At 34.9% G+C, this 24,105-nt stretch overlaps 1 protein-coding gene across 1 annotated transcript in view; it reads right to left on the bottom strand.

Moving 5' to 3' along the window:
• Positions 1-24,105, bottom strand: part of TRIP12 (thyroid hormone receptor interactor 12) — a 119,675-nt gene that overhangs the window by 46,455 nt on the left and 49,115 nt on the right. The window contains exons 7-16 of the mRNA XM_044670824.1: positions 21,226-21,362; positions 15,708-15,791; positions 14,144-14,239; positions 11,229-11,377; positions 9,015-9,050; positions 8,836-8,931; positions 8,060-8,152; positions 7,733-7,894; positions 6,350-6,418; positions 6,094-6,259 (exon numbers count right to left, since the gene is read on the bottom strand). Coding sequence (XP_044526759.1) covers positions 6,094-6,259; positions 6,350-6,418; positions 7,733-7,894; positions 8,060-8,152; positions 8,836-8,931; positions 9,015-9,050; positions 11,229-11,377; positions 14,144-14,239; positions 15,708-15,791; positions 21,226-21,362 — 1,088 coding nt within the window. The remainder of the gene's footprint in view (positions 1-6,093; positions 6,260-6,349; positions 6,419-7,732; positions 7,895-8,059; positions 8,153-8,835; positions 8,932-9,014; positions 9,051-11,228; positions 11,378-14,143; positions 14,240-15,707; positions 15,792-21,225; positions 21,363-24,105) is intronic.

A 24,105-nucleotide genomic window follows, 5' to 3' on the forward strand; every position in this document is an offset into this window, starting at 1 on the left:
ATTTCTACTAGCTTTTAGTTGATTCTCTAGGATTTTAAGTAGACCATCATATCATCTGCAAAGAGTGATAGCTTAGTCTCCTCCTTGCCTATTTACATATATTCAATTTCTTTTTCTTTTCTAATTGCTACTGCTAGTATTTCTAGTACAATGTTATTAAACCATTGCATGATGCTTGTTGATGGTTTAAGATATATATTGTTTATTATTTTTAGGAAAGAATCTTTTATTCCTATACTTTCTAGTGTTTTCAGTAGGAATGGGTATTGTATTTTGTCAAAGGCTTTTTCAGCATCTATTGAGATAATCATGTGGTTTTTGTTGGTTTGCTTGTTGATATGGTCAATTATGTGGATGGTTTTCCTAATGTTGAACCCATCCTTGCATTCCTGGTATAAATCCCACCTGATCATGATGAATAACCCTCTTGATCACTCGCTGGAGTCTTTTTGCTAGTACTCTATTTAAGATTTTTGCATCTATATTCATTAAGGAGATTGGTCTGTAGTTTTCTTTCTCTGTTTTTGATCTGCCTGGCTTTGGAATCAGTACCATATTTGTGTCGTAAAAGGAGTTTGGTAAGACTCCTTTTTTGCTTATTATATCAAATAATTTGTATAGTATTGGGATTAATTGTTCTTTGAATGTTTGATAGAATTCACTTATGAATCCATCAGACCCTGGTGATTTTTTTCTTAGGGAGTTCTTTGATGGCTTGTTTAATTTCTTTTTCTGATATTGGATTATTTAAGTATTCTATTTCTTCTGCTGTTAATCTAGGCAATTTATATTTTTGCAAATATTCATCCATATCACCTAGATTACTAAATTTATTGCTATATAATTGGGCAAAATAGTTTTTAATGATTGCCTTAACTTCCTCTTCATTAGAGGTGAGGTCTCCTTTTTCATCTTTGATACTATTAATTTGGTTTTCTTCTTTCCTTTTTTAAATTAACCAGTTCTTTGTCTATTTAATCAAAATATGTCCTATAGGGTTTTGGGGGGGGGGGGGGAGATTATGGTAGATCTTTATCACATTGAATTGTAACTCAGTAACAGGAATCCCCTGAACACAAATGGGCATCCTTGTTAATTGTTTCCATTTGAGGAATGTTGTTCAGTCATTTCAGTCATGTCTTGTTCTCTGTGACCCCATTTCACAGTTTTCTTGGCAAAGATATCAGAGTGGTTTTGCCATTTCCTTCTCTAGCTCAGTTTTAAGGATGATGAAACTGAGGCAAACAGACTGAAGTGATTTGTCCAGGGTCACACAGCTAGAAATCAGAAGCCGCATTTGCACACAGGAAGATAAGTCTAAGCCCAGTACTCTTATCTATTATGCCACCCAGCAGCCCCTAAATGTGTATTACCTGCTCCTTAATGTAAATTTAAGCATAATTATGAAGTAAATGAAATACTTCATAATGTCAAATAAAATCATAACACAAAGCATTCTTTAATAACAGAGCTACTCCTTTGTATCATCAGATAGCTCTAAATATGGCTTAATTACAATTAAATAATCTACTACAACAAAAGTTTAGGACAATGATTTGTCCAGTCTATTAAAAGTCACATCACATAGTAAGAGAGAACTGAGCTCTTCCTTATTAATTTTAGATGTAATCCTACTCTTCTCTCAAGAAAACGAGGCCAAGGGGGCAGCTGGGTAGCTCAGAGGATTGAGAGTCAGGCCTAGAGCCCCGGAGGTCCTAGGTTCAAATCCTGCCTCAGACACTTCCCAGCTGTGTGACCCTGGGCAAGTCACTCGACCCCATTGCCCACCCTTAACACTCTTCCACCTAGGAGCCAACACACAGAAGTTAAGGGTTTAAAAAAATAAATAAAAGAAAATGAAAAAAAGAAAACTAGGCTAACCCACTAGAAATAGCTTCCAAAATGACATGCAGAATGAAGGATTTAAAGAAAAGAGTAAAACATCTTAAGTCAAATCCTATGCCATAGTAAATTTCTCACCAGTGAGAAATATATAGCTTTAATATCCATCTTTTCCAGCAAAATATGACACATTACCTATATTATGGATATTAAACCTTTATCCATTGTGATTTGTTTTTTAATTTTCAATTTTTAAACTATATCAACTAATTCCTTCCCTATTGCCCACAAACCTAACTAAGTCTTTGTCATCATATCTCAAACTATCATCCTTTATCTTTCCACTCATTTTTGTCAAACTGCCATCACTCTTTTCTAAAGCCTCAGCAATCTCCAAACTCAGTCAACTCGACAGTGTTTTCCCTAAAGTTTGTTGATACTGTTTTTGAGTCATTTTCAGCCATGTCTAACTTCAATGGATCAATGGAATGAATGGAGGTTTTCTTGACAGAGATACTAAAGTAGCTTATTCTACAGATGAAGAAACTGGGGAAAACAGGGTTAAGCAACTTGCCTGTGATCACACAAGCCAGTTAATGTCTGAAACTAATCTGAACTCTGGAAGAGAAGTCTTCCGAACTCCAGATCCAGAGCTCTACCCACTCTACCTAGCTGACCCAAATTACCAACAGCCAAGTTTTAATGACCTAATCTTAGGGTCTCTTCTCAAACCTCATTATTTTTTAAGTCTATATAGCACCTGAAAATGCTGACCACTTTCTTCTCCTAGAGAGTCTCTACTCTAGAAGTTTTAGGGACACTTCTTTCTTTCTTTTCCTCCACCCTACGAGATTGCTCCTAAACATACTTTGCTAGTTTATACAACACCCACTAAAACTGTCAGCAAGGCCAAGTTTCCTGAGCCTCTTCTTTTTTCTTCATATGGTCTTATTACTGCATGGCCTCACCAGCATTCTATGGGTTCAGTCACCTTTATACAAATTTCCAAAGCAATATAAACTTCCAAAGATATATGTATTCACTGATTGATTCACTGAATTCACTGGTGAATTTCTGCCATATTGTTTTTACTAGGTACAATGTTCACCAGGTGCCTACTAGACATTGCAAACAGGATATCCCACAGGTATCTTGGAATTAGCAAACCCAAATCAGACTTTGTTATCTTTCCTTCTCCCTAATTTCCCTATTTCTATTGAAAGTAACCATTATATTCTTCCAATTAACAAAGTTGGCAACCTGAGGATCATTGTCTACTCCTCACTCTCCTTCACCAAACATACATGCTCAATCTCTGAATCTTGTTATTTCTACCTCAACACTATTTCTCCATAGTCACTTGTTCTTTAAATGGTGAGTGTCTGAAGTCCAAGAGATACTCCCCAACAGAAAAGTGGATATGAACAAATTTCAAACCGTTATCAAGAACTACAAATTGTTGATAAGCATATGAAAAAACTGCTTCAAATCACTAATATTAAAAAGAGAAATTCTTATTGAAACAACAGAAAGACAAGTATACCGGTATGTTGTCAGAGGAGCTATGTATTAATCCAAACATTGTGGTTCAGGGTAAGTTACCTCTATACCTTTAGAATTTATTAACAGCCAGACAAGACAGGGGCCTGCTGTCTGTGGATCAGTAAACAAATTAGGAGATAAAAATATAATGAAATATGGTTGTCTTTAGAAGAAATGACTGAAGAAATGAAAGAATTAGAGGAACTAAGACATAGCAAAATAAGCAGAACCAAGGAAAAAAAAGGCACAATGACCATATATTAATGTGAACATAAAGAACAACCATCAAAACAAAAACTGAATGTCATGCAATATTTTAATGAGCAAACATGATTGCAGGGAAGAGACATGGAGAGAGAATATAGCTCCTTTTTCCATCTTTGGATGGAACTACCAGAATTGCTTAGAGATTGTTAGTTTTGCTGAACTGATTTTCTTCTCTCTTTTGATCTTTGTTACAAGGAAAGAGACTGGGCAAAGGGATATTTTTAAAGAATTAAGTTGTGAAAAAACAAGAGATTGGGTAAAAAGAGATAAATTAAAATGAAATACATGACTTTTTACTCTACGTAAATTACAATCTCTTTTTTCCTTTACTAATTTGCTGTAGAATTGTATCAACAGGCATCATTTTAAAAAATACAGAGCATTCATTACCACAAAATTATATTTTGAAAAAACTTTCTGTTGTCTCAAAGTTTATTATATATAATTCCACACTTCCCAATTTCCAGATATGCCATGGCCAAGCCTTTTTGACTTTTGAAAGTAAGCTCCTTTTCAAAGAAAGCAAACACTCATTCCATCTTCAATATAAATAAGATGAAGAAATGAATGCTTTTTAAACAAAATATAAAAATACTACACCTTAATAACTTAAAGAAATGCTATTTAAAACGCTACACGCACTCTTTATAGTGGTAAAAAATTGGAAAATGAGGGGATGCTCTTTGATTGGGGAATGGCTGAACAAATTGTGGTATCTGATGGTGATGGAATATTATTGTGTTGAAAGAAATAATGAACTGGAGAAATTCCATGCGAACTGGAATGACCTCCAAGAGCAAAAGAAGCAGAACCAGGAGAACACTGTTCAGAGAGGTTGATATACACAATCAAATGTAATGGACTTCTCTACTAGGAGCAATGCAATGATCCAGGACAATTCTGAGGGAATTATGAGAAAGAATGCTATTGATATCCAGAAAAGAACTGTGGGAGCAGAAACACTGAAGGAAAACATTGATTACGTGGTTCAATGGGGATATGATTGGAGATGTTGACTTTAAATGATCACTCTATTGCAAATATGAACAACATAGAAATAGGCTTTGAACCTACATGTAAAACCCAGTGAAACTGCTGATCAGTTCCAGGAGGGGGGAAGGAAAAGAGCATGAATCACATTATCATGGGAAAAATATTATTAATTAGCCCACAAAACAACCCTGTAAAGATTACAAAAGTTAATTTTATATTTAGGAAATCCTAAGGAATAATATGTATTTTATGGGTATTCTTCTTTTAAGGATTCACTTTCTAGATCAAGACATTATATGTTAAAATTAAGACAACTTTAAGTATTATAGCTAATGGCAAACATTGGCATGTGGGGGAACCACTTATGTTGAGTCCTCAACTAAAGAGAACTCCAGTTCTATAATTTTCTGAATACCAAAGCTTAATAATTTTTATGAAACTCAGTTGAAATTAATAAGTAAAAAATTAATAAGTAATTAAGTAAAACATATTGAACTGAAATAACTTCAAAAATTTGACATCTTGTCAATACGGATAATCCTATACACATACGTCATAATCTCTGTAGGAGAGTGAAGAGAAATAGGTTATTGTCTTTATCTGGTCATCTGGAGAAGCCTGTAATTTACTGAATTTTTCCCAAATATCCAGACGTGATGAGTATTTTTTATCAAATAATGACTAAGGCTTGTTGAACTTAAAAATTAACAAGCATTAAATCAAACATTTTAAAAATATGGTTCAAAGTTGGCTTTAAGTACATATATTTCTAATATTATTTTGGCTGGTTTTTCCTTTGAGATCTATTTATACTGTTTATACACCACCCCCCACCCACCCACCACACCCCCACCCATAAACACCACCCCCATCAGGTTGCTATAAATTTCCATTCTTCCTCTTTTAACTAAAGCATTAAAATGGAAGTTACTTTCAGCAGAGGCACCTTCAAATCAATATTCTAGTTAAAATTGTTGAGGCTCATTAAATGCATCTGGTCTGTAAAAGGGACTTTGTACTTAAGAAGTTTGCTTAATTGTTTCATTAAATTCTTATTACACACGGAGAAAATTATATGAATGCCAGACAACAGTAGCATAGTCTGAAATGGAAAAGTTCAAGTTTGTCCCCTTCATTTTAAAAATGAAGAAACTGAGAGGGCCTGATGATAGCAACTTCCTCCTAATCCCAGCATGATTAAATGGCAGAGCTGGAACCCTGCACTCCAAAGGCAGCACTCTCTCCAAAGGTTATCTAGTTCAACCTGAGATGGTCACACCATAGCTAGCAATTTACCAGCAAGGGTCTTTGAACCCAAGTCCTCTGACTGCCAATGCAGCATTCTTCTAGTAACTATTACTTTCATGAACCATAATTTTACCCACAACAGAGAAAACATTCTACTTTTTAAAATATAAGTTAGAAAAGTAAATAGGTATCTGCACTTACTTTGTTTCATAAGTTGAACTGCTAGAGTTGGACAGTTAGAACACATCAAGGAAAACATACGGACCACCATAATAAACATCCCAGAGCTCAAAATTGGTGGAGTAACTACCAACAGCTGCTGAATATTGGTAAGCAAATCCTTAGAAGCAACCTGCTGAAGCAAATTCTTCCAAAGAGAAAAAATACTTTTTTAAATACCCAGTGACTTCCTTATTTTCAATTTTGATTAAAGTGACATATTAGAAAAAATACTTACTTCCTCATGTTGGAAGTTGTCCACTAGTCGTGCAAAACAAAGACAAGTGCTTTCTACTGATTTCTTGTCCTGAATTTTTAAAAATAATAATTCAAAATGTTATGCAACGATAGGAAATAATGCATTTAATCTCTATTAGCATTTTAGCTTCCCCCAATGTTTTCCAGGAATATATTTGTATGCTCAGAGTCACTAAGTGCCTGAGATTTCTATCTTAGGTTAATTTCTTTCATGTTCACCCATATAACTAAGATGAAATAGTTGAATTGAATGTTTCACAAAATAGTCATAAAATCAATATGGTTCTATATTCCCTATAAAATAGAACTTGAAGGTTAGGTTAGATAGAGGTTTCTTAAAATTTAAATGTCACACTAATTTTAAAAAATCATACACTAATGTTAATTTGTATGTATAAACAGGCACACTAATATAGTTAACAATACTAAAATAATATCAGGCAAGGAGCTCATTTCTTTGATCCTCAAATATTTTGTCTCTAAAGCAAGGCATCATTTGGTCCTGTTGAACTCAGAGCTATTATCATGGTAGTTACCTGGGTAAAAGGTCCCAAGAGAAAGTTAGCTTATAAAGCAAATATAATTATTTTAGAATTCCAACAATCACATACAACTAAAAAAAGAATCTCTTCCCAGATAATCTATATCCATCAAGGATGTCCTTCTAAATGCCCAGCTAAAAAAATTTATGCTATTAAAGTTGACATCATAAATGTAAACATTTATATTCAAGCTATGTGACTTCAAAATTATCGAAAAACGTTGAATAATGACAGTTAATTTCCTTACTATATTCATTCTCTCTCACCTCCACAATAGTAACAACAGTAATATCAACAAATTTTTATGTAGCCTTATTATGTACCAGACTCTACTGTAAGCGCTTTACAATTACATCATTTGATCCTAATTATGATACCCATTTTATAGATGAGGAAATTGAAGCTAACATAGATTAAGTGACTTGGCCAGGGTCATAAAACAAGTAAGTTATCTAAACTCAGATCTTCTTAACTCCAGGTCCAATACCCCATGCATTGCACCATCTAGCTATCACTAAGGTTGACTTCAAAATGAATTATTTTATAAACAACATCTTTCTATCATAAATCAAGTAACTTCTAGATGCCAAACTGGTCCATTAATCTTAATTTTTACAAATATAACTCCATGTTTGTTTTTAGAATAGTCATATTCACCTTCATCTCAATTTGATGAACAAGTCCTAAATTAATCAAAACAGGGCAACTAAATATATATAATATAATAGGATAAATATTCTTTGAGTTGCTCATCAAACAGGGAGAAAATAAAATATTTTTTTAAAGTACAGAAATAGAACAAACATCTCTTTTTCTTTTACCTGGTGGGTGAGCCTTTGGGTAAGCAAGGGGAGGGAATCCGCCACAAAGTGAAATTCGTCTGGTGTGATGCTCTGGCAGCAATTGGCTGCTATTGCTAGAGCGTTTCTCTGGGCATTTATGCTGAAGAACTCTAGATACAGCAGGCAGTCTGCCAAACCTCCCTACAAATACAGAAAGGAATTAGAAAGAAGAAATATTCTTTATCAATAGCAACAAAGTCTCCAAATGCCTGGGCATTCACTACTTTGGAAACTATCCCTCTGTGCTTCAGACAAAACAGTATCCACATGTCAGGAAACTAGTGACTAAAGGGAAGCAGTACTCACCGCTTGCAGAATGGCTTTGCTGTGTCTACGCGACAGCATCTCCAGTGCAGTTAAGGCCTGTTCTGCCACATCAATACACTGAATCACTTGCAGCTACAACATACAAGTAATTTTAGTTATGGTCAAGTGAATTCTCAGAACATACAGATTACATGGATAGGAGGTTATTGTCTTATACGCAAACTTCATTTTTGAAGAAAATAAGCAAATCTATTTTTCTATGCAATACAAAATAAATATGAAAAATAAAACCTACATATTATAATATAGAATAAAATCTAGTTACAAAAAAGAAAACTTTCTTAAACTAGAGTGCTTTTTGAAAATTTTACATGTTTTACAAAGAAAAAAGGCAACTTTACCATGAAAACTTGCCAGACAAATCTATAAGAAGGTAAAGCTTTAAAACAAAACTTTCACAACAGGTCTCATAAAGTATGACAGATCAGAACAGTCTTCTTAGCTTTGAAAGAAGTATGCATACCCATCTACTACCTCAATGGGAAGTATTTCATATACAATGAGATTTTATATCTATCAAAATTGGGAAAGAATCAATTCTAATACAAGATAATTACTCTAAAGTAAGTTGTACACCTCATGGATGATCTCATAGAATATATCCAAAATAGACTAAGTTAGTGGTATGCTGAATAGTCAAGTATTCTGGAAATCAATTTAAATAATAATTGATTCAAAATTTTGTTTAAAAATGGATTCTTTAACATAGTCCTCTTCTCTCTCCTTTTCAAAAGTGGGTAAAAATAAAGAATTACCTTTTCCAAAAAAACAGGAATGGCATCCACCACCACAGCAGATGATCTGGGAAGTGCTTCCATCATGTATGTTAAGGCTCGACAGGCATGGTTCATCTTAAAAAATTATGATAGTTTACTCCCAATGCATTCTTTAAATTGGAACTGAAATGTTTTAAGAAGAAACTTTGTACACTTACAATATCGAAATTATGCTCCATCTGCAGCAATGTTATCTGTGAAGAAAACATTTCTTTAAATCACTGAAATGTCACTAGAAAAAAACACGACCAAAAACTATTTGTCCATTAAAATTCTGAAACTATCATGCAAGTCAAATTTTACTGGATCAAAATTTTCATTTCCAAAAACCTGGCCAGAATTTTAAAGTTCAACTCTTTATTATTTAGATAAACAGGTTGTTCCTATTGAAAAACATAAAACATCATCCTCATAATTCATGGCAGAGGTCCAGATTTAGGGCTGAGTCATTTGGTAACACATCCTAGATTTAGAGATGGAAGGGACCTTGGAGGCCATGTAGACCAAACTCCCTCATTTGACAAATGATTTCCTCATCTGAAGCAGAAAATGAAATGATTTGCCTAAGCTCAGATATATGGTCAGTGGCTGAACCAGAATTACAACACAGGCTCTGGGACCTCAAAACTCACAGTCTGCATATTTCATAGTGAACCCAATATACTATTGTTGTCAAGTCTGCTGATCTAACATCCTCAGATGTAGGATTATGTTATAAGTTGTAGGTAGGTACTATGGGAAAACAAAATCTCTGGTTTCCTCTTATAAACTACTAAAGCTAAACTAGAAGTTATTTCCAGTATATAAGAGTAATTGACACAAATGTCTGTGTTTTTACATAAAGGAAATGGATAATATATGAATACAGGTCTTCTACATTATCCATTATCTGTATGGATATATTATCTAATAAGATTTATACTCTTTTGGAGTACATATAAGCACAGTCTTAAAAGAATGAGTGATTAACATTATGGACATATGGTAACTGTAAGGATATTTTCCTGATGAGGTCATTCAACTCTTAATATTTCTTTACATTGGTCAACAAAATGATTAAATACAACATTAACAAAACCAGACTTCATATATAAATGTTTTTCCAATATCTCATAATAAGCTATGCATGTAGCATATATCAACACACAAAAATGGAAGGATAAGGAATATACATGAACCACAGTACCAAGGCCTACAGGCAGTCCAGGTTTGCTCAAAGAGAAAATGCAAAGGGGACTAAATGTCAAGCAATGAAATCAAGTCTGGACTTGGGCAGGTAAGCAAAGATTTCTAAACAGCAAAGTAACAGAATCAGATCTATCCATTAGGGATATTATTTTAGGAACAGTGAGAAAGATATAATGAAGCAAAAAGACCAATTAAAATCCTATGGTCACAGTCTATACAAGAGATTATTTAAGGTTATCCATACATCCATACAAGAGATACACATAACAATCAATGGGATGTGATAACATTTAAGAAATGGAGAAATAAAAAAGAAATTAATCCAAGCCTACAAGGAACATTATAAGGTATAGGCAAACACAGGTGTCAATAAGTAGAAAATCTAGCCCTTCCAAAAGAGAAGCAAAATCAAAAGGAGAAAGAAAATCTTATATGCTCTATTTCATGAATCACATACCTAGATCACAAACCTAAACTTGGACGGGCCTCCAGAAGCTATTTAATCCAACCCAATCCCTTGATTTTATAGACGAGGAAACAAAGGTCCAGAGATATCAAGTCACTCGTCCAAGGTCACACAAGTAGTTAAGTAGCAGAGCTAGATTGATAGTTAGGTACAATCCAGCCACTCAAACAGATCTGCAGGAGATCTCACAGCATGAGTCACTTCTTTATTAGCTGGGCTATCATGCATAAATGTAAATCAGCAGCAGCATACTCTTGCAAGGACAAAGGAAAGCTGGCCTATCTGTTCACATTATTTCTCCCAGTTCTATTACATGTCCTAGATAGCACTGACATCAACAAATAATAATGTTTTACTAAATAAACTGTCTAGTATAGAGTGAGTATGGCTTTTTTTATAAAAGTTCTAGACTTGAGTTTGAATATTAACACTCTGACTAGATATGTGACCATAGGCCAAGTCTTTTCATTCCTGAGCCTTAGGCTCCCTGATCACTTAAAATCAATTGTAATAATTACTTCACCTCATGACTGTCAGGTTCCAGGGAAAATAATGTTTATGAAGTCTTATGCAAAATTTAACGTACCATATTAAACTTCAACTATTACTAAAATTTTTAAAAAGGTAACACATATAAAGTTTTAACAAAGAAAAAATCATTTATGGAAAAGATGAAAGAGCCATTATAAAAGTCCTTTAAAAATCTCATCATCCTTACCAAAGCTGGAACGACACTTTTTACTGGAAACCCTCCCAATGTCTCCTCATTCCCCATGACCAATAATTGACACATCTCGATCACTGCCTGTAGCTGCTGGCTTTCATCAGTAGCTTGTAGTCCTTGTAGAAGCTGCTGGGCCTTAGAACCTACAGAAGAAAAGTAACTTTGCTTTACATTTAAGGAACCATTATTGCTGGTATTAAAAAAAAGGGCTTGGGTGAAAAGCATTCCTTTTGGTTTACAATTTTTTTGAAATCTCTATTTTAGGGGTCAAAATATATAATTGCTAAATTCAAGAAAGGAATATCACCTCTCTTGACAACTATAGCATATCTCAGTTCTTAAAATGACTTTAATATAATCCAGGTGTTATCTGTATGGTTTAATTTTTTTTATAAAACTTTAAATGCCTTCTCAGTTGAAGAACAGTGCCAAAAAGGGAATTCTATAAATCTAGTAAATAATTTGGAATAAACAAATGATACTGTTATGTTGGGGGAAAAAAATTAAGACTGAAAGCTGGCATTAGAGTCAAATCTTAAGCATTTTAAATAGACTTTCAACTAACATTTTAAGCTTACGGAACAAAAAGAGACTTGATTAGTATAGAATTTTTAATTATCCTATATTTGCTCTTTTGCACATAGGAACACTATGCTCTGAGAGAAATGGAAGTATTTTAAAGAAAACATCTTATAGAGTTAAATAGTTCTATTTTAATTGCTATGCTGATTATGATTTTCTATAGAGAAATCCAACAATTCTCATTCTCTAAAATTCCATTTTAAGTTGGGGGGTGGGGAGGAATGGAAAACTAGTCAGGACCCAGGCAGAATGAATGAATTATGTAAGCATTAATCTGCAAAAGAACCTAAAAAGCACTAATGAGTTAATGAAAAAAATGAAATCAGAGTACCTCCTTTTTTCCCTTTAAAATCCTGTGTAAAAAAGGCACTGTGAGGATCTTTTATATGCAACAGAGAAAACCATTTCAAATTTTACTCAGTTGTCTGATCCAAATCAAATTATACTTTACAGACAAGGTTAAATCCAGGCTACCACTTATTTCCCTTTTAGGGTTGACGTTTTTAATGTTAACCTTTCTGTGCAATTAAATTTGTTTTCTTTTCCTTTCTTAGCAATCAAAGTAGAAAAGAGGAAGGCCTAATAGAAGCAGTGTTGGGCTGAGAGGGCATAGGAGGTTACTATGTTACCAAATGAGGAAATGGAGGCCTAGAGAAAGTCAGTGTCTTGTCCAAGACTGCTCCTTTGGTCATAAACAGCCAGGCTGGGATTCTAACTTCTGATCCTCAGATCATGAGTCTGTGCTCCAAAGAGACTCTAGTTCTAATCTCATCTCCAACACTTACCAGCCAAGTGATCATGAACAAGTCACTGACTCTCTCTAGGCTTCTATTTCCTCATCTATGAGAGGAGTTGGTTGTCAGGATCAAATGAGATAATGTAAACTGCATTATAAAATCTTAAAGTGTCCAAATATCAGTTATTAGCTAAATTTCATGATAAAGTTCCAGAGCAGATTTAGTCATTTTGACAAGTAGGCTTAAGTGATATTCCAGAAAAATAGTAAAGAATATGTGTATAGTGAGCATCACAGATAGGGAAAGCCCATTTATTAATACTCACATTTAAAAAGTATAATATAATACGATACTGTGAATTCCAGATAAGGTAACAAGGTAATCCTTCATAACTTGAGAGTTAAATTGATCCTGGCTAATGACTCAGGCTTCTTCCCCCATGAATATAACAATCTTTTGACTGAGATGTATGTTCCATAACAAAACCAATGGTACCTAAGGGCCTTTGGTCTCAAGAGACAGCTTGAAAGACTGGGCTCAGAATCAGCAAGGCCTACTTTCTGATCCTGACCGATTCTACACAGGTGATAAAATGCTAGGCTTTATATTAATATTGATATGCATTAAAGGACAGAATTACTCAATATTCCCTTTAAAGACAAAGTTTAGCTTCAACAGGAAGTATGACTGTATAAAAGCAATACTGCCTAATGGAGACAGTTTCTGATTAAGAACTAGAAAGTGTGGGCCACAATCTACAAGAGCTTGGACAATCACTCACTTTTCTGTGCCTAAGTCCACAAATGGGGCCAATTAGAGTTTGGGTGCTAATCACAAGCTGTCACAGAAGTTACGACTACTGTACCAGCAAAAGGAACCTTCTGTGATCAGCTGCACTCCACCCAGGCTGTGCACAGGACACAATGGAGCTTATCTATCAAAGAGCCCAGGCAGTTTCTCTCTAGAGGGAAAGGCTCTTTTTTTCCATTTGAGATCATTTTCCAAGCTTGTCCTGCCAGGATTATACCTGATGCCACAAGACGACAGACTAATGGCAGGCCTTCTCCAGTTTTATGAAGTCTATATATTGGACAATTATTTGGATAGGAAATGAAATCATAAAGAAACATAGGGCCAGTTCTATGGAATATATGCAAAATATGCAATAGTTTACTATATCATACTACAACTTACTGAAAAAGAAAATCTTTAAAACAATTTGCATATACAGATAAAGAACTTTAAAGTTCAAATTTGTGTGTTGAGGCAAAGCATGCTGGAAGATAAAAGCACTATTTTGTAGGTATACCACCAAATATATAACTTGAATGGATCAACTGTTTTATAATTCCACCGATCACAAGTTCATCTAGTATAATCCAAGATATATAACTTCCAGATATACTACTACTAACATGATTTTAAAACTAAGTTGGGGGGAATGCTCTGGTAACGAATAAATTGTTTTTAAAATATAACTAAGTTTATGAAGACTTACTTCCATTATTAGTATTTACATTAACAACTAACTAGTAGAAAAAGAACTAACAAGGGTTTAGCGATAAGGGCTAATTTAAAACTATGGCTTACTAGCTCCACTTCCAATTGTCCTGTGGAAAAGTTGTGACATCCGAGGACCAAGAGGACCGAACAGGTGAGGAGGAAGACCCCTAGCCTCTAACAGAGCTAAAAAACAAAACAAAACAAAACAACAACAACAACAAAAAAAAAAAAACACATACACACACACACAAAAGAACAAAAACAAAGAGAAAAGAAAATTATGAGCTGGCTTAATGCAACTGATTATACACAAAAATTTCTAACACAATTTATGTGACGATTACTGATTTGTAAATTAAGATCCTGCATTAAAACTGTCAATGCACCCCTTATATTAAGATCCTTGTGCTTCTTTAAATTACTCATTTTATATAGAAACATTAAAAAAAATCAGTACTGTCAGTAACTCAGGGTTATTAAGCTCCCCACATAGATGTTTTGGTCCCCAATTTCATTTTTGTCATGTCATTTTAAAAAAGTAAAAGTCAGCAACAACATTTTAACAACTTAGAGGAGAAATCCTCAAGTGATTTATGCATCTGGTAGAATTAATAATGGCAAGTTGCATGACTCACAAAAGCTGAATTAGTCAAGAGAAGTTCAGAATATTAAATTCTTTTAGGAACTCTCACAAACTACCTAAAAACTCTTTTACAAATAACATATTTCATGTGAGATTAGAATTGGAGAGCTGTTTTAACTCTTCTCAGAAAGGTTTTTCTGGTTGAAAGAACATATGTTTAGAACAAGTTTCTTCTATCAAACAGGCTTAAGGAATTAAAAACATTTTAATAAATAAAAAATAAAAAAGCATCTGAAGCACTGGATATGTGCCATTAAACTGACGGCCAAAGATTTCAGAAAGGAATGAACATATTATATGTTTTATATAAATTAATTTAGCATAATTCTTGATTCTTCTTTTAAAAACAGTACAAATATGCGGTAGTAACTAAAAAAGGAATAAAACAACATCTAAATATGTACAAACATTATTATACTTATATTACTGTGATATTGGCATGAGTTTTAACATTATAGGTTAAATTAATTGCTTTGACATTTCTGCCCCCACTCCTCCCCTTAAAAAAAGTCATAAAAGAGTACAACTATATAGACTTGGCCCATTAGAAAAATCATGTTCTACTAACAGGTGCTATATGTTGTCAGACTGATTCCTATATATACAAAATTGAAAGACTAAAATAAAGCACATGGTAAATAAACTACCACCACCACCACCACAAAATAAAAATAAACATAAAAATCAGCCAGAGAATCCTGTATTTTTCCATAAGAAATGTAAATGCCAACTGTGCAAGACCTTCACTAACAATACTTTCCTAGTTCCACACTAGAAATAATAGAGGCAGCTGTTTCTTCTTCTACTGAAAAATCCTCAAGTCTCTACAGAGAAGGACCATTTCTCCGAAGTGTAGACATAGTTAGGAGAAACATGTTCAGATGAGAAAAGTGCATAACAAATGAAGCTGTCTGAATGAATTTCAGGAACCAACAGTTAGAACCAGAACCAATGGTTTGCGGATTTACCAGAAGTTTCTTGTAAGCCCAATAACTGTCTTGTTTTTACCTTGCAGTCTTCCCATCTCTGAATCATCTGACTCACTCTCACCAGAGGTGGTCATGCCTACAGCCCCAGCAACAGAACTAGAAGCTGGAAAGAAGAAAAAAAAAAAGGGGAGGGGGAGGATTACTTAATCACCGTATGATTGGCTTCTCTTTTAAAAAAAGTTTTAACAGATCACAAAGGATCGTGGTGAGTCAGTCACTTCTCTGCCCTCAAAGCTGAGCACCGTGTCCTCTGGTATTCAAAGGAAGAGTCAGCCGTCGTGTGTGTTCTACAGCGTGAGCACCAGAGCGCAGCCCGTGCAGGTCATCCACGAGTCCCTCTCAGCTGGCCCAGAGCTGGTCTCTCTGAAATTGTTCCTGAATGAAATCTTGTTCTCGATTCGACTGCTCAAACTCAACTCAGACAAGACTGATAAGACTGGGATGGAGTTAAATCAGAGGACCGACTTTCCAAGGCAGCATTCAGAAATAGTAGCACCAGAAATTGATATTTTGGGGAAATGCTCCTCCAAAGTGATGTGCCTTCTAGGGAGTCTTTGTTCATCATACTTCCTGGACTCTAGTCCTGGTAGACAAAGTGATTTCTCTATTTCCAGATTGTGAGAAGATTGCATCTTCAGGACGAAGGTACTGACACATTTATTACTACAACCTTTGACTAAGTAAAGCACTATTTGGAAATAGCAAATATCAACCTCACTGCTTAAACTAGTGCAGAATGCAATAGCTCATCAAATCAGGAAAATCCTAAAGCCACAAATGCCATTCTGGTAACTAATTCAGAATCACACCCAATAAAAGTTCAAATGTATTATGAAATGTAGCAGGAAGGGACCTACACTTGTAGAACTAGTTGCTCACATTCTCTCCTTGAAAATAAAATCCAGCCCCTTGCACCTGGCCTACCTCAGATCACATATCATCATGCAGCACCTCTGAAGCCAAATACCTGAACTGCTTTCAAGCTTAGTTCTAAAATTAGCATGTGTAGCTACCAGGAAAAATGTTGTTATTCTTTTAAGAAAAGAAAGGTACATAAAATGTAACTACTGAAGTTTTTTTGAAGACAAAATATAGAAATGCCAAAGAACCACAAGATCCAAAGTATTTTCATGTTTTCTTACCAGATAGCCAAATGTTTCATTTCATCAGGATCAAAATCTTGCTTAAGTTATAAAAACCTATGCTTTAGAATTAAATGCTAATGCAAGAATATGAAATGGCTAAGTGGAATCTCGTTTAGCAAAGAAAATGAGCCCCAATACAAGCACAGAAATGCCACTTATAGTTGGAAATATAAAACCTCAAAAAAAACATGTCCAGCTAAGAAATGGGGTTGAGGGACTGGGGGAGGGAGGATGTTTGACTCTACCATATAAGATCTCAAAAATTCAGTTCCTGAATCCTTTAACTCTTATGGTATGATCATCAACAATGAGTATGGCACATTAAATGAATTAATGGAATTCTTGGCAAGGAGAGGTATAGAGTAGATAGATGGCCTAGATCAAGAAAGAACTGAGGGAAAAGTCATTTAACCTCTAATCTCAGTGCCCATGACAATTTTCTAAGAACTCATGTTACAGTGGGGTTGTCAAAAATCTGCATCAATGGAAGAAACATCCACATTGAAGGCTCCATAAACTGCTCCCCAAAAGGGGGAAGAAGCACTTTTTATTTTACTTGTAAGAACATTTCAACTGCATAAGAGATGAATTTAAAACGACAATGCAATGAAGGGGTACACCAATATTTCCAGAATTCAGGCTGTGAGAGGTAATTGGAGAGTCTACCCAATTCCAGAACTTTAAGAGCCTATGAATTAAGTGCTTTCCTTATCAAAAGATCTACTAATTTTCTACCTTTTGGTAAAGATATTATTAGAAGTCACTTTTCTGAAGCTATTGTTCCACATGTCTACATCTTTTATATTTATAAAAGGTCAGCAATTAATAAGACTGTCCCTTTTTAAACTTGCCTATATAGACTGAAGATACTTGAAACTTGGATAGATCCAATTGATTGAGGAATCCTTCTAAGTGTTTACATCAGGATGAAGGAAAAGAAGAGCAGTTTTTATGATCGCTGCCTTCCTTCTGAATATTCTGGCTGAAATATGAGAAGTTATTATCCAGATGTGAGTGTGAAAGTTAATTTCCTAGGTGATCATCTATAAAATGCTCTTAAAGCGGCAATGGAAAACCTCCCCAAGTTCAGCTGAGCTTTATCTAGTCTCTTATTCTATTCTCCCTACCTGTGGTAAACAGATTTATATGGCATCATAAGAAGGCATTATTAAACTCTCAAAAAGCATATCCATAAATGCACAGGAAACTGTTCAAATTCTTAATCTTTTTAGAGAACTGAAAAGTTTTTATCCTTTAACTGCCTACTTTTGTGGACCATATATAAACTACTGGGTTCTCAAAAGAAGATTCATATAACCAGAACTTATAAAACATTTAGAATTATATGAGATTATACAAGACGACTATCTAGGGTACAACAAAGTCTGGATAGATGTCAGTAGCTATAATAAATACTAGTACTATATGCCATGGCTTGGATATAAGAGCCAGCATTACTATGAGGACTCTTAGAAAAAATAAGGTAAGTTCGATGAAGCAGGGGAAAAGAGACAGAAAAAGAAAATAAATACCAAACATTTCTTTACCTTTGGTCCTATTAGGAAGAATATAACTAAAGCAAACAAAATACAAAAACCTAATTCACCTTTTTTCTTTTGCCATAACAACACATATCTATGTGGATATAGAATAGATGTACGGAGACATGCATATACAGACATGTACATACATATATATGTGGGAGAGGGAGGAGGAAATCCCTTTAAAAGATATAAAACAATGCAAATTTTCTAGTATTATTGCCTTTCTCCCCCATCATTTTAGGATTTGATAAGAGATTAAGTAGCAGAGTTTACTAGTTCATCTCAATACCCTAGTAAAGTTCTAATGTCTAGCACAGGGGTTGGCAACCTTTTTGGCCGTGAGAGCCATAAACGCCACATTTTTTAAAATGTAATTTCGTGAGAGCCGTCCAGTGCTCACAGTGCGCTCCTGTAACAGTGCCTGAAAAAAATGGACTTTATGGCTCCTGCAGAAAGAGCTATACCTTGCAACCCCTGATCTAGCAGAACACCAGAAAGACTGGAAGAGGTTCTGGAGGTACTACAAAGAGGAACCCACTTGTGATCTGGCTAAGAAACAAAAAGGGCTATCTGAATCTGAAACGTGGGCCATATCAAAAAGATAGTCAAAGACTCAACCTATCCACAATCTGATTGAAATTTTGGAGGTAATAGTTTTGAAATCCCTCAAATTTTCTATCAAGATTTATCATAATTATGTGGCAACCTGGTTAATCCATGAAGCAAGAAAGGACCTTGAGAGTTCTCTAGATTGTGGCTAACTTAATAAAGCAGCAGAGAATTCCAAAAATTCATATTTGGAAGATAAGAGTATGGACACACCACATTTGCCAAAGAAGCTAAAATCATTACAATTAAATACAATTAATCGTACAATTAAAACACAACTATGGGATAGTAACAAAAGAAAGAGGAGAGATTAGCTGTAAAAGAAAAAAAATTTTACATAAAAATATCTAGGATGATTTATTTCATAGAATTTTCAAAAATAAATGTTAAAAACTGAAATTTCTACAAAACATAAACTGCTATGGTTTGACACTTTTAACATCATACTTATGAATAACAAATATACTGCCTATTTGACAAACTGGGTAAACTAAGGCACAAAGATTGGATAATTTCTCCACTTTTTATCTATTATGAAAGTTATGGGAACGTGAATATTTCTATTGGTCCCCATTAGGAATCAAATGAAGATATACAAGTTCTACAACAATTATTTATAGATAACATTTAAAAATGAAGAGAAGAGAAGAGAAGAGAAGAGAAGAGAAGAGAAGAGAAGAGAAGAGAAGAGAAGAGAAAAGGGCATTTTAACAAATAGAGGAGAACCCTCTGTATGTTTTATTAGGGTTTTTATCCTAAGGTGTAAGGGAATATGATTTGGCTTACACAATAATATATTTCAATAGAGAATCAGAATCTGAAAAAGATCAACTGGTTTTCTGTAAGGATTCTTTTGCTTCCATCTTCATGCTTGAAATTCAAAAGGCCTAAAAACATAATTTTTTTTTATTATTTTTTTTTAACCCTTAACTTCTGTGTATTAGTTCCTTGGTGGAAGATTGGTAAGGGTAGGCAATGGGGGTCAAGTGACTTGCCCAGGGTCACACAGCTGGGAAGTGTCTGAGGCCTGATTTGAATCTAGGACCTCCTGTCTCTAGGCCTGACTCTCATTCCACTGAGCTACCCAGCTGCCCCCAAAACATAATTTAGAGATGGATGGAATATGTATAAAAAGCTTCTCGAATAAATAACTTGCTAATGGTGGTTTATCTTAAAAAAAAAAAAAAAAAAAAAGATCAGCTGGTCAACAATGTTAACCCTAACAAAAAGTATTCAGGAACAAGTGACAAGATTTGACTATTTTTGCTATCAAATAATTGAGACCTAGACAAAGAACTGCATCAACATAAAAGCATAAGAGGAATTAAGTATCTATTCAAATAGTTATGAAGTTTGCAGGTAGAAATAGCATTGTAAAAAATTAATTACCAAGTTAATTAATGTAGGGAAATTTAAGTGTATCGATTTTTCTGAGAAAATACTTGGCACAAATATGTTGCTCACTTCACATTGCAAAATGTGGCAACCTCACAAATAGCATCAAGGTTATCAATTATCTTATAATGCAGGAGTATATGCACACACACACACACACACACACACACACACACACACACACACACACACACACACACACTCTCACTCGCTTTTGTTTTGGACTCTTTTTCTGAGTTCCTAAATCTAAAGTTAAGGATGCATTTACACAAAATAAATTCTCAATGTCTACCAGGAATCAAAGATTTGAAGCATTTTTTCACTATGTTGCATTAACTCTAAAGACTAAGGAACAAGAATAAGAACAGTATTGTTTTCATATTGATGTATTGTGCTTGGATATCTGGAAAAGGGAAAATTGAGATTTTAAGTTACTTTCACTAATGGATACTGAGGTTCAAATGAAAAATATTTATAATGTTAGTACCTAGAAAAAAGTTGCATGTAAAAATATATACACACTGAAAATCCTTCTAGCCCACCCAAAAAACCCCCAAGAAACAAAAAACTTGTGAGCTTAATTAACATATAGAGTTAATATATTCTTACTTGGGCTTAAATTCCTAGATGTTATATGATATCTTCCCATTTCATTTCCTAGCCCAAACTAATTTTGCATATAATTTAAGACAATTTTTAATGGCACATGATCAAAGTTTAATACTAAAATGACAGAAAACAAATACCCTGAATGAACAATTCCTCTTAATCATCCACCCATCTTGACCCTGTTTTTGTGTGGCATGGCAGAGACACAATGCAGGCCTGCAGCTGTTGTGCCTACCTGCGGCTCCTTGTGGAGGTTCATCTGTGCGCGCAGCTGATGAGTTAACTCCGTCCTGGTTGCTATCAGGGTCTGCCATCTTCTCCTGTCGGCGAGCTTCAGCCGCTCCTCTTTTGCCCAGGCCAGAGCCTCGCCGACTAGGGGGACAAACGCCGCCATATACACTGTTACCAGTTAGGCAAAGTAATCAAGAAAGAAGAGCTGTGGTCTAGCAAATATAGCACAAACTCACACTGTAAAAATGAGATGGCCAGAGTAATTAAACTTAGAAGCTATTTTTAGAGATCATCTAGTCCAGCCCTATAATTTTCATAGGAGAGAAAGTCAAGGGCCAGGAAAATTAGGTGACTTATCCAAGATCATAGAAGCAAGTAGCTAAACCCAGAAATTGAACTTAAGAGCTTGAGAGCAAAACAAAGGTTGTTTCCACTATATATATATTGCTTTAAACTATGAAAGATTTACTAAGGACATTTATTTTTTAACTTGTAACATTAAACCAATTAGATCTAACCATAAAGATTCAAAATGATATAAAATAATTCAACAATTTAGTATAAATGTAGTTTTCCCCACTTGCCCACTCTTTTTTTTTTAAGTCAAGAAAATGGTTCTAGAAAACCACAGAACCACAGAGATCTTGGCATAATGATCTATCTTCATGCTAAGGCTTATTCCAACCCATAATTCAGCAAATGGAAAGATTCTTAAATAGGATTTTTCTTTTGCTGAGGTTAGCTTTAAAGTGATCAGCAGCTGGGTAGTTCAGTGAGAGCCAGGCCTAGAGACTCCCGTCCTGGTTCAAATCTGACCTCAAGACACTTCCTAGCTGTGTGACCCTGGGCAAGTCACTTGAACCCCACTGCCTAGCCCTTACCACTCTTCTGGCTTGGAGCCAATACACAGTATTGATTCCAAGACAGAAAGTAAGGTTGGTCACATTTAGGAAGTCAATTTTTCTACATTCGCTATGGACAGTTTTTTTTTGTAAAACTTCTGTGCCATCCATAGGAACAAAGTCTTTATGAAACAGGCTGAAAATAAACCAAAAACCTCTCATTCTCAGTCTCTTCTGAAGAAATCACACATTCAAAAGCACAATACAGATCATATTCGATCTTGTCATGCCTAAACCTCAGGAGAGTCCAATGTAAAATTGTCTAAATCAAACCCTCATTACATATGACCCTTTAGCTAAAGGAATATTAAATATTACAATCCTTAAACTGACTCACTACATTTGCCAAGAATATACTATATACTTTGTGCAGTCTGCTGCTTGGAGGAACCGACAGACCATGAGATAACATGGGATAACCATGGGATTTATGGCCCAATAGGGGAAAAGAAGCCGACATAGATAAGCAAATGCATAATCCATGCAATGGAAGGACATGTAAATAAGTCTTATTTGACAACTTAGCAAGGAATCTCATTGCTTATTTGGAAGTCAAGGATGGTTTCATGAATCAAAAGGCATCTGAGTTTAATAGGAATTTAAAAGCCAAAATGACTGAAAACACATTCCAGGCATAGGGAATAACTTAAGCAAAGGCAAAGAATATTCATAAGTGTAGTTCATGTAACATTCATAGAAGTACAATGAGATCAAGTTAATGACAATACTAGGTAAGATGGGGAAAGTATGAACTGCTAGGCAAAAGGATATGAATTTTACTTGGTGAACAAAAGGGAGTTACTTAGGATATGGGGGCAGAATGATTAATATAGCAGTAATATAAGAAATATACTGAAGAGAAGAGAGAAACCTCTTAGAAGGCAATGAAGTGATAATGAAATATAATGAGAATAGCATTAAAAATAGAGGAAGAGGCAGGTCTGATAAAAATGTTGCAAAATTATAATCAACAGGATTTGGTAACTGATTAAATGTGAGAGATAAAGGGAAGCATTGGAGACTAAACAAGCAGTGTGTTCTTTAGAAAGCTACTATCTTTCTAAAGGTCTTGGGGGGAGGGGGGGAGGGAAGCCATTTACTAGATAGGAAAGATTTTTCTGAAATGAATGATGTAAAAAACAAGACAAAATCAGGTTGAATCTCCTTATCACTATTCAGAATTTAAAGGGCAAACTGCCCCTCGCTTTCTTGTTATTATGAACTGTCACAATTACTTCAATAAAGAAATGTGTTTAAATATTTCCAAATGAAGAGAAATTCCAAATCATTTAAAGGATTATTATATCCTGACTCACTATGGATGAAATAGTGTCTAGAATAGCAATATTGTTATAATAAGCCAAGACAATTCCAGAGGACTCATAATGAAGAAATGGTCTCCACTTCCAGGAAGAAAACTGACAAAACTACAGATTGAAGCATATTTTTTCTTTTTCTTGCTTTTGGTGTGCTTTCTTTTGAAACATGACTAATATAAAAATTATAATTTATTACTTCACATGGATAATTGGCATATTGCTTGCCTTCTCAAGGGATGGGGAAGGGAAAGAATTTGAAGTAAAAAAAATTGTAATGAATATTAAAAATCTTGAAAATAGGGGGCGGGCAGCTGGGTGGCTCAGTGGATCGAGAGCCAGGCCTAGAGAGAGGAGGTCCTAGGTTCAAATCTGGCCTCAGACACTTTCTAGCTGTGTGATCCTGAGCAAGTCACTTAAACCCCATTGCCTAGCCCTTACCACTCGTCTGCCTTGGAGGCAATACACAGTATTGACTCTAAGATGGAAAGTAAGGGTTTAAAAAAAAAATCTTAAAAATAAATGAGGGAGGGGGCAGCTGGGTAGCTCAGTGGAGTGAGAGTCAGGCCTAGAGACAGGAGGTCTTAGGTTCAAACCCGGCCTCAGCCACTTCCCAGCTGTGTGACCCTGGGCAAGTCACTTGACCCCCATTGCCCACCCTTACCA

Source organism: Gracilinanus agilis, chromosome 3, assembly GCF_016433145.1.
Source record: "Gracilinanus agilis isolate LMUSP501 chromosome 3, AgileGrace, whole genome shotgun sequence".
Taxonomy (NCBI): domain Eukaryota; kingdom Metazoa; phylum Chordata; class Mammalia; order Didelphimorphia; family Didelphidae; genus Gracilinanus; species Gracilinanus agilis.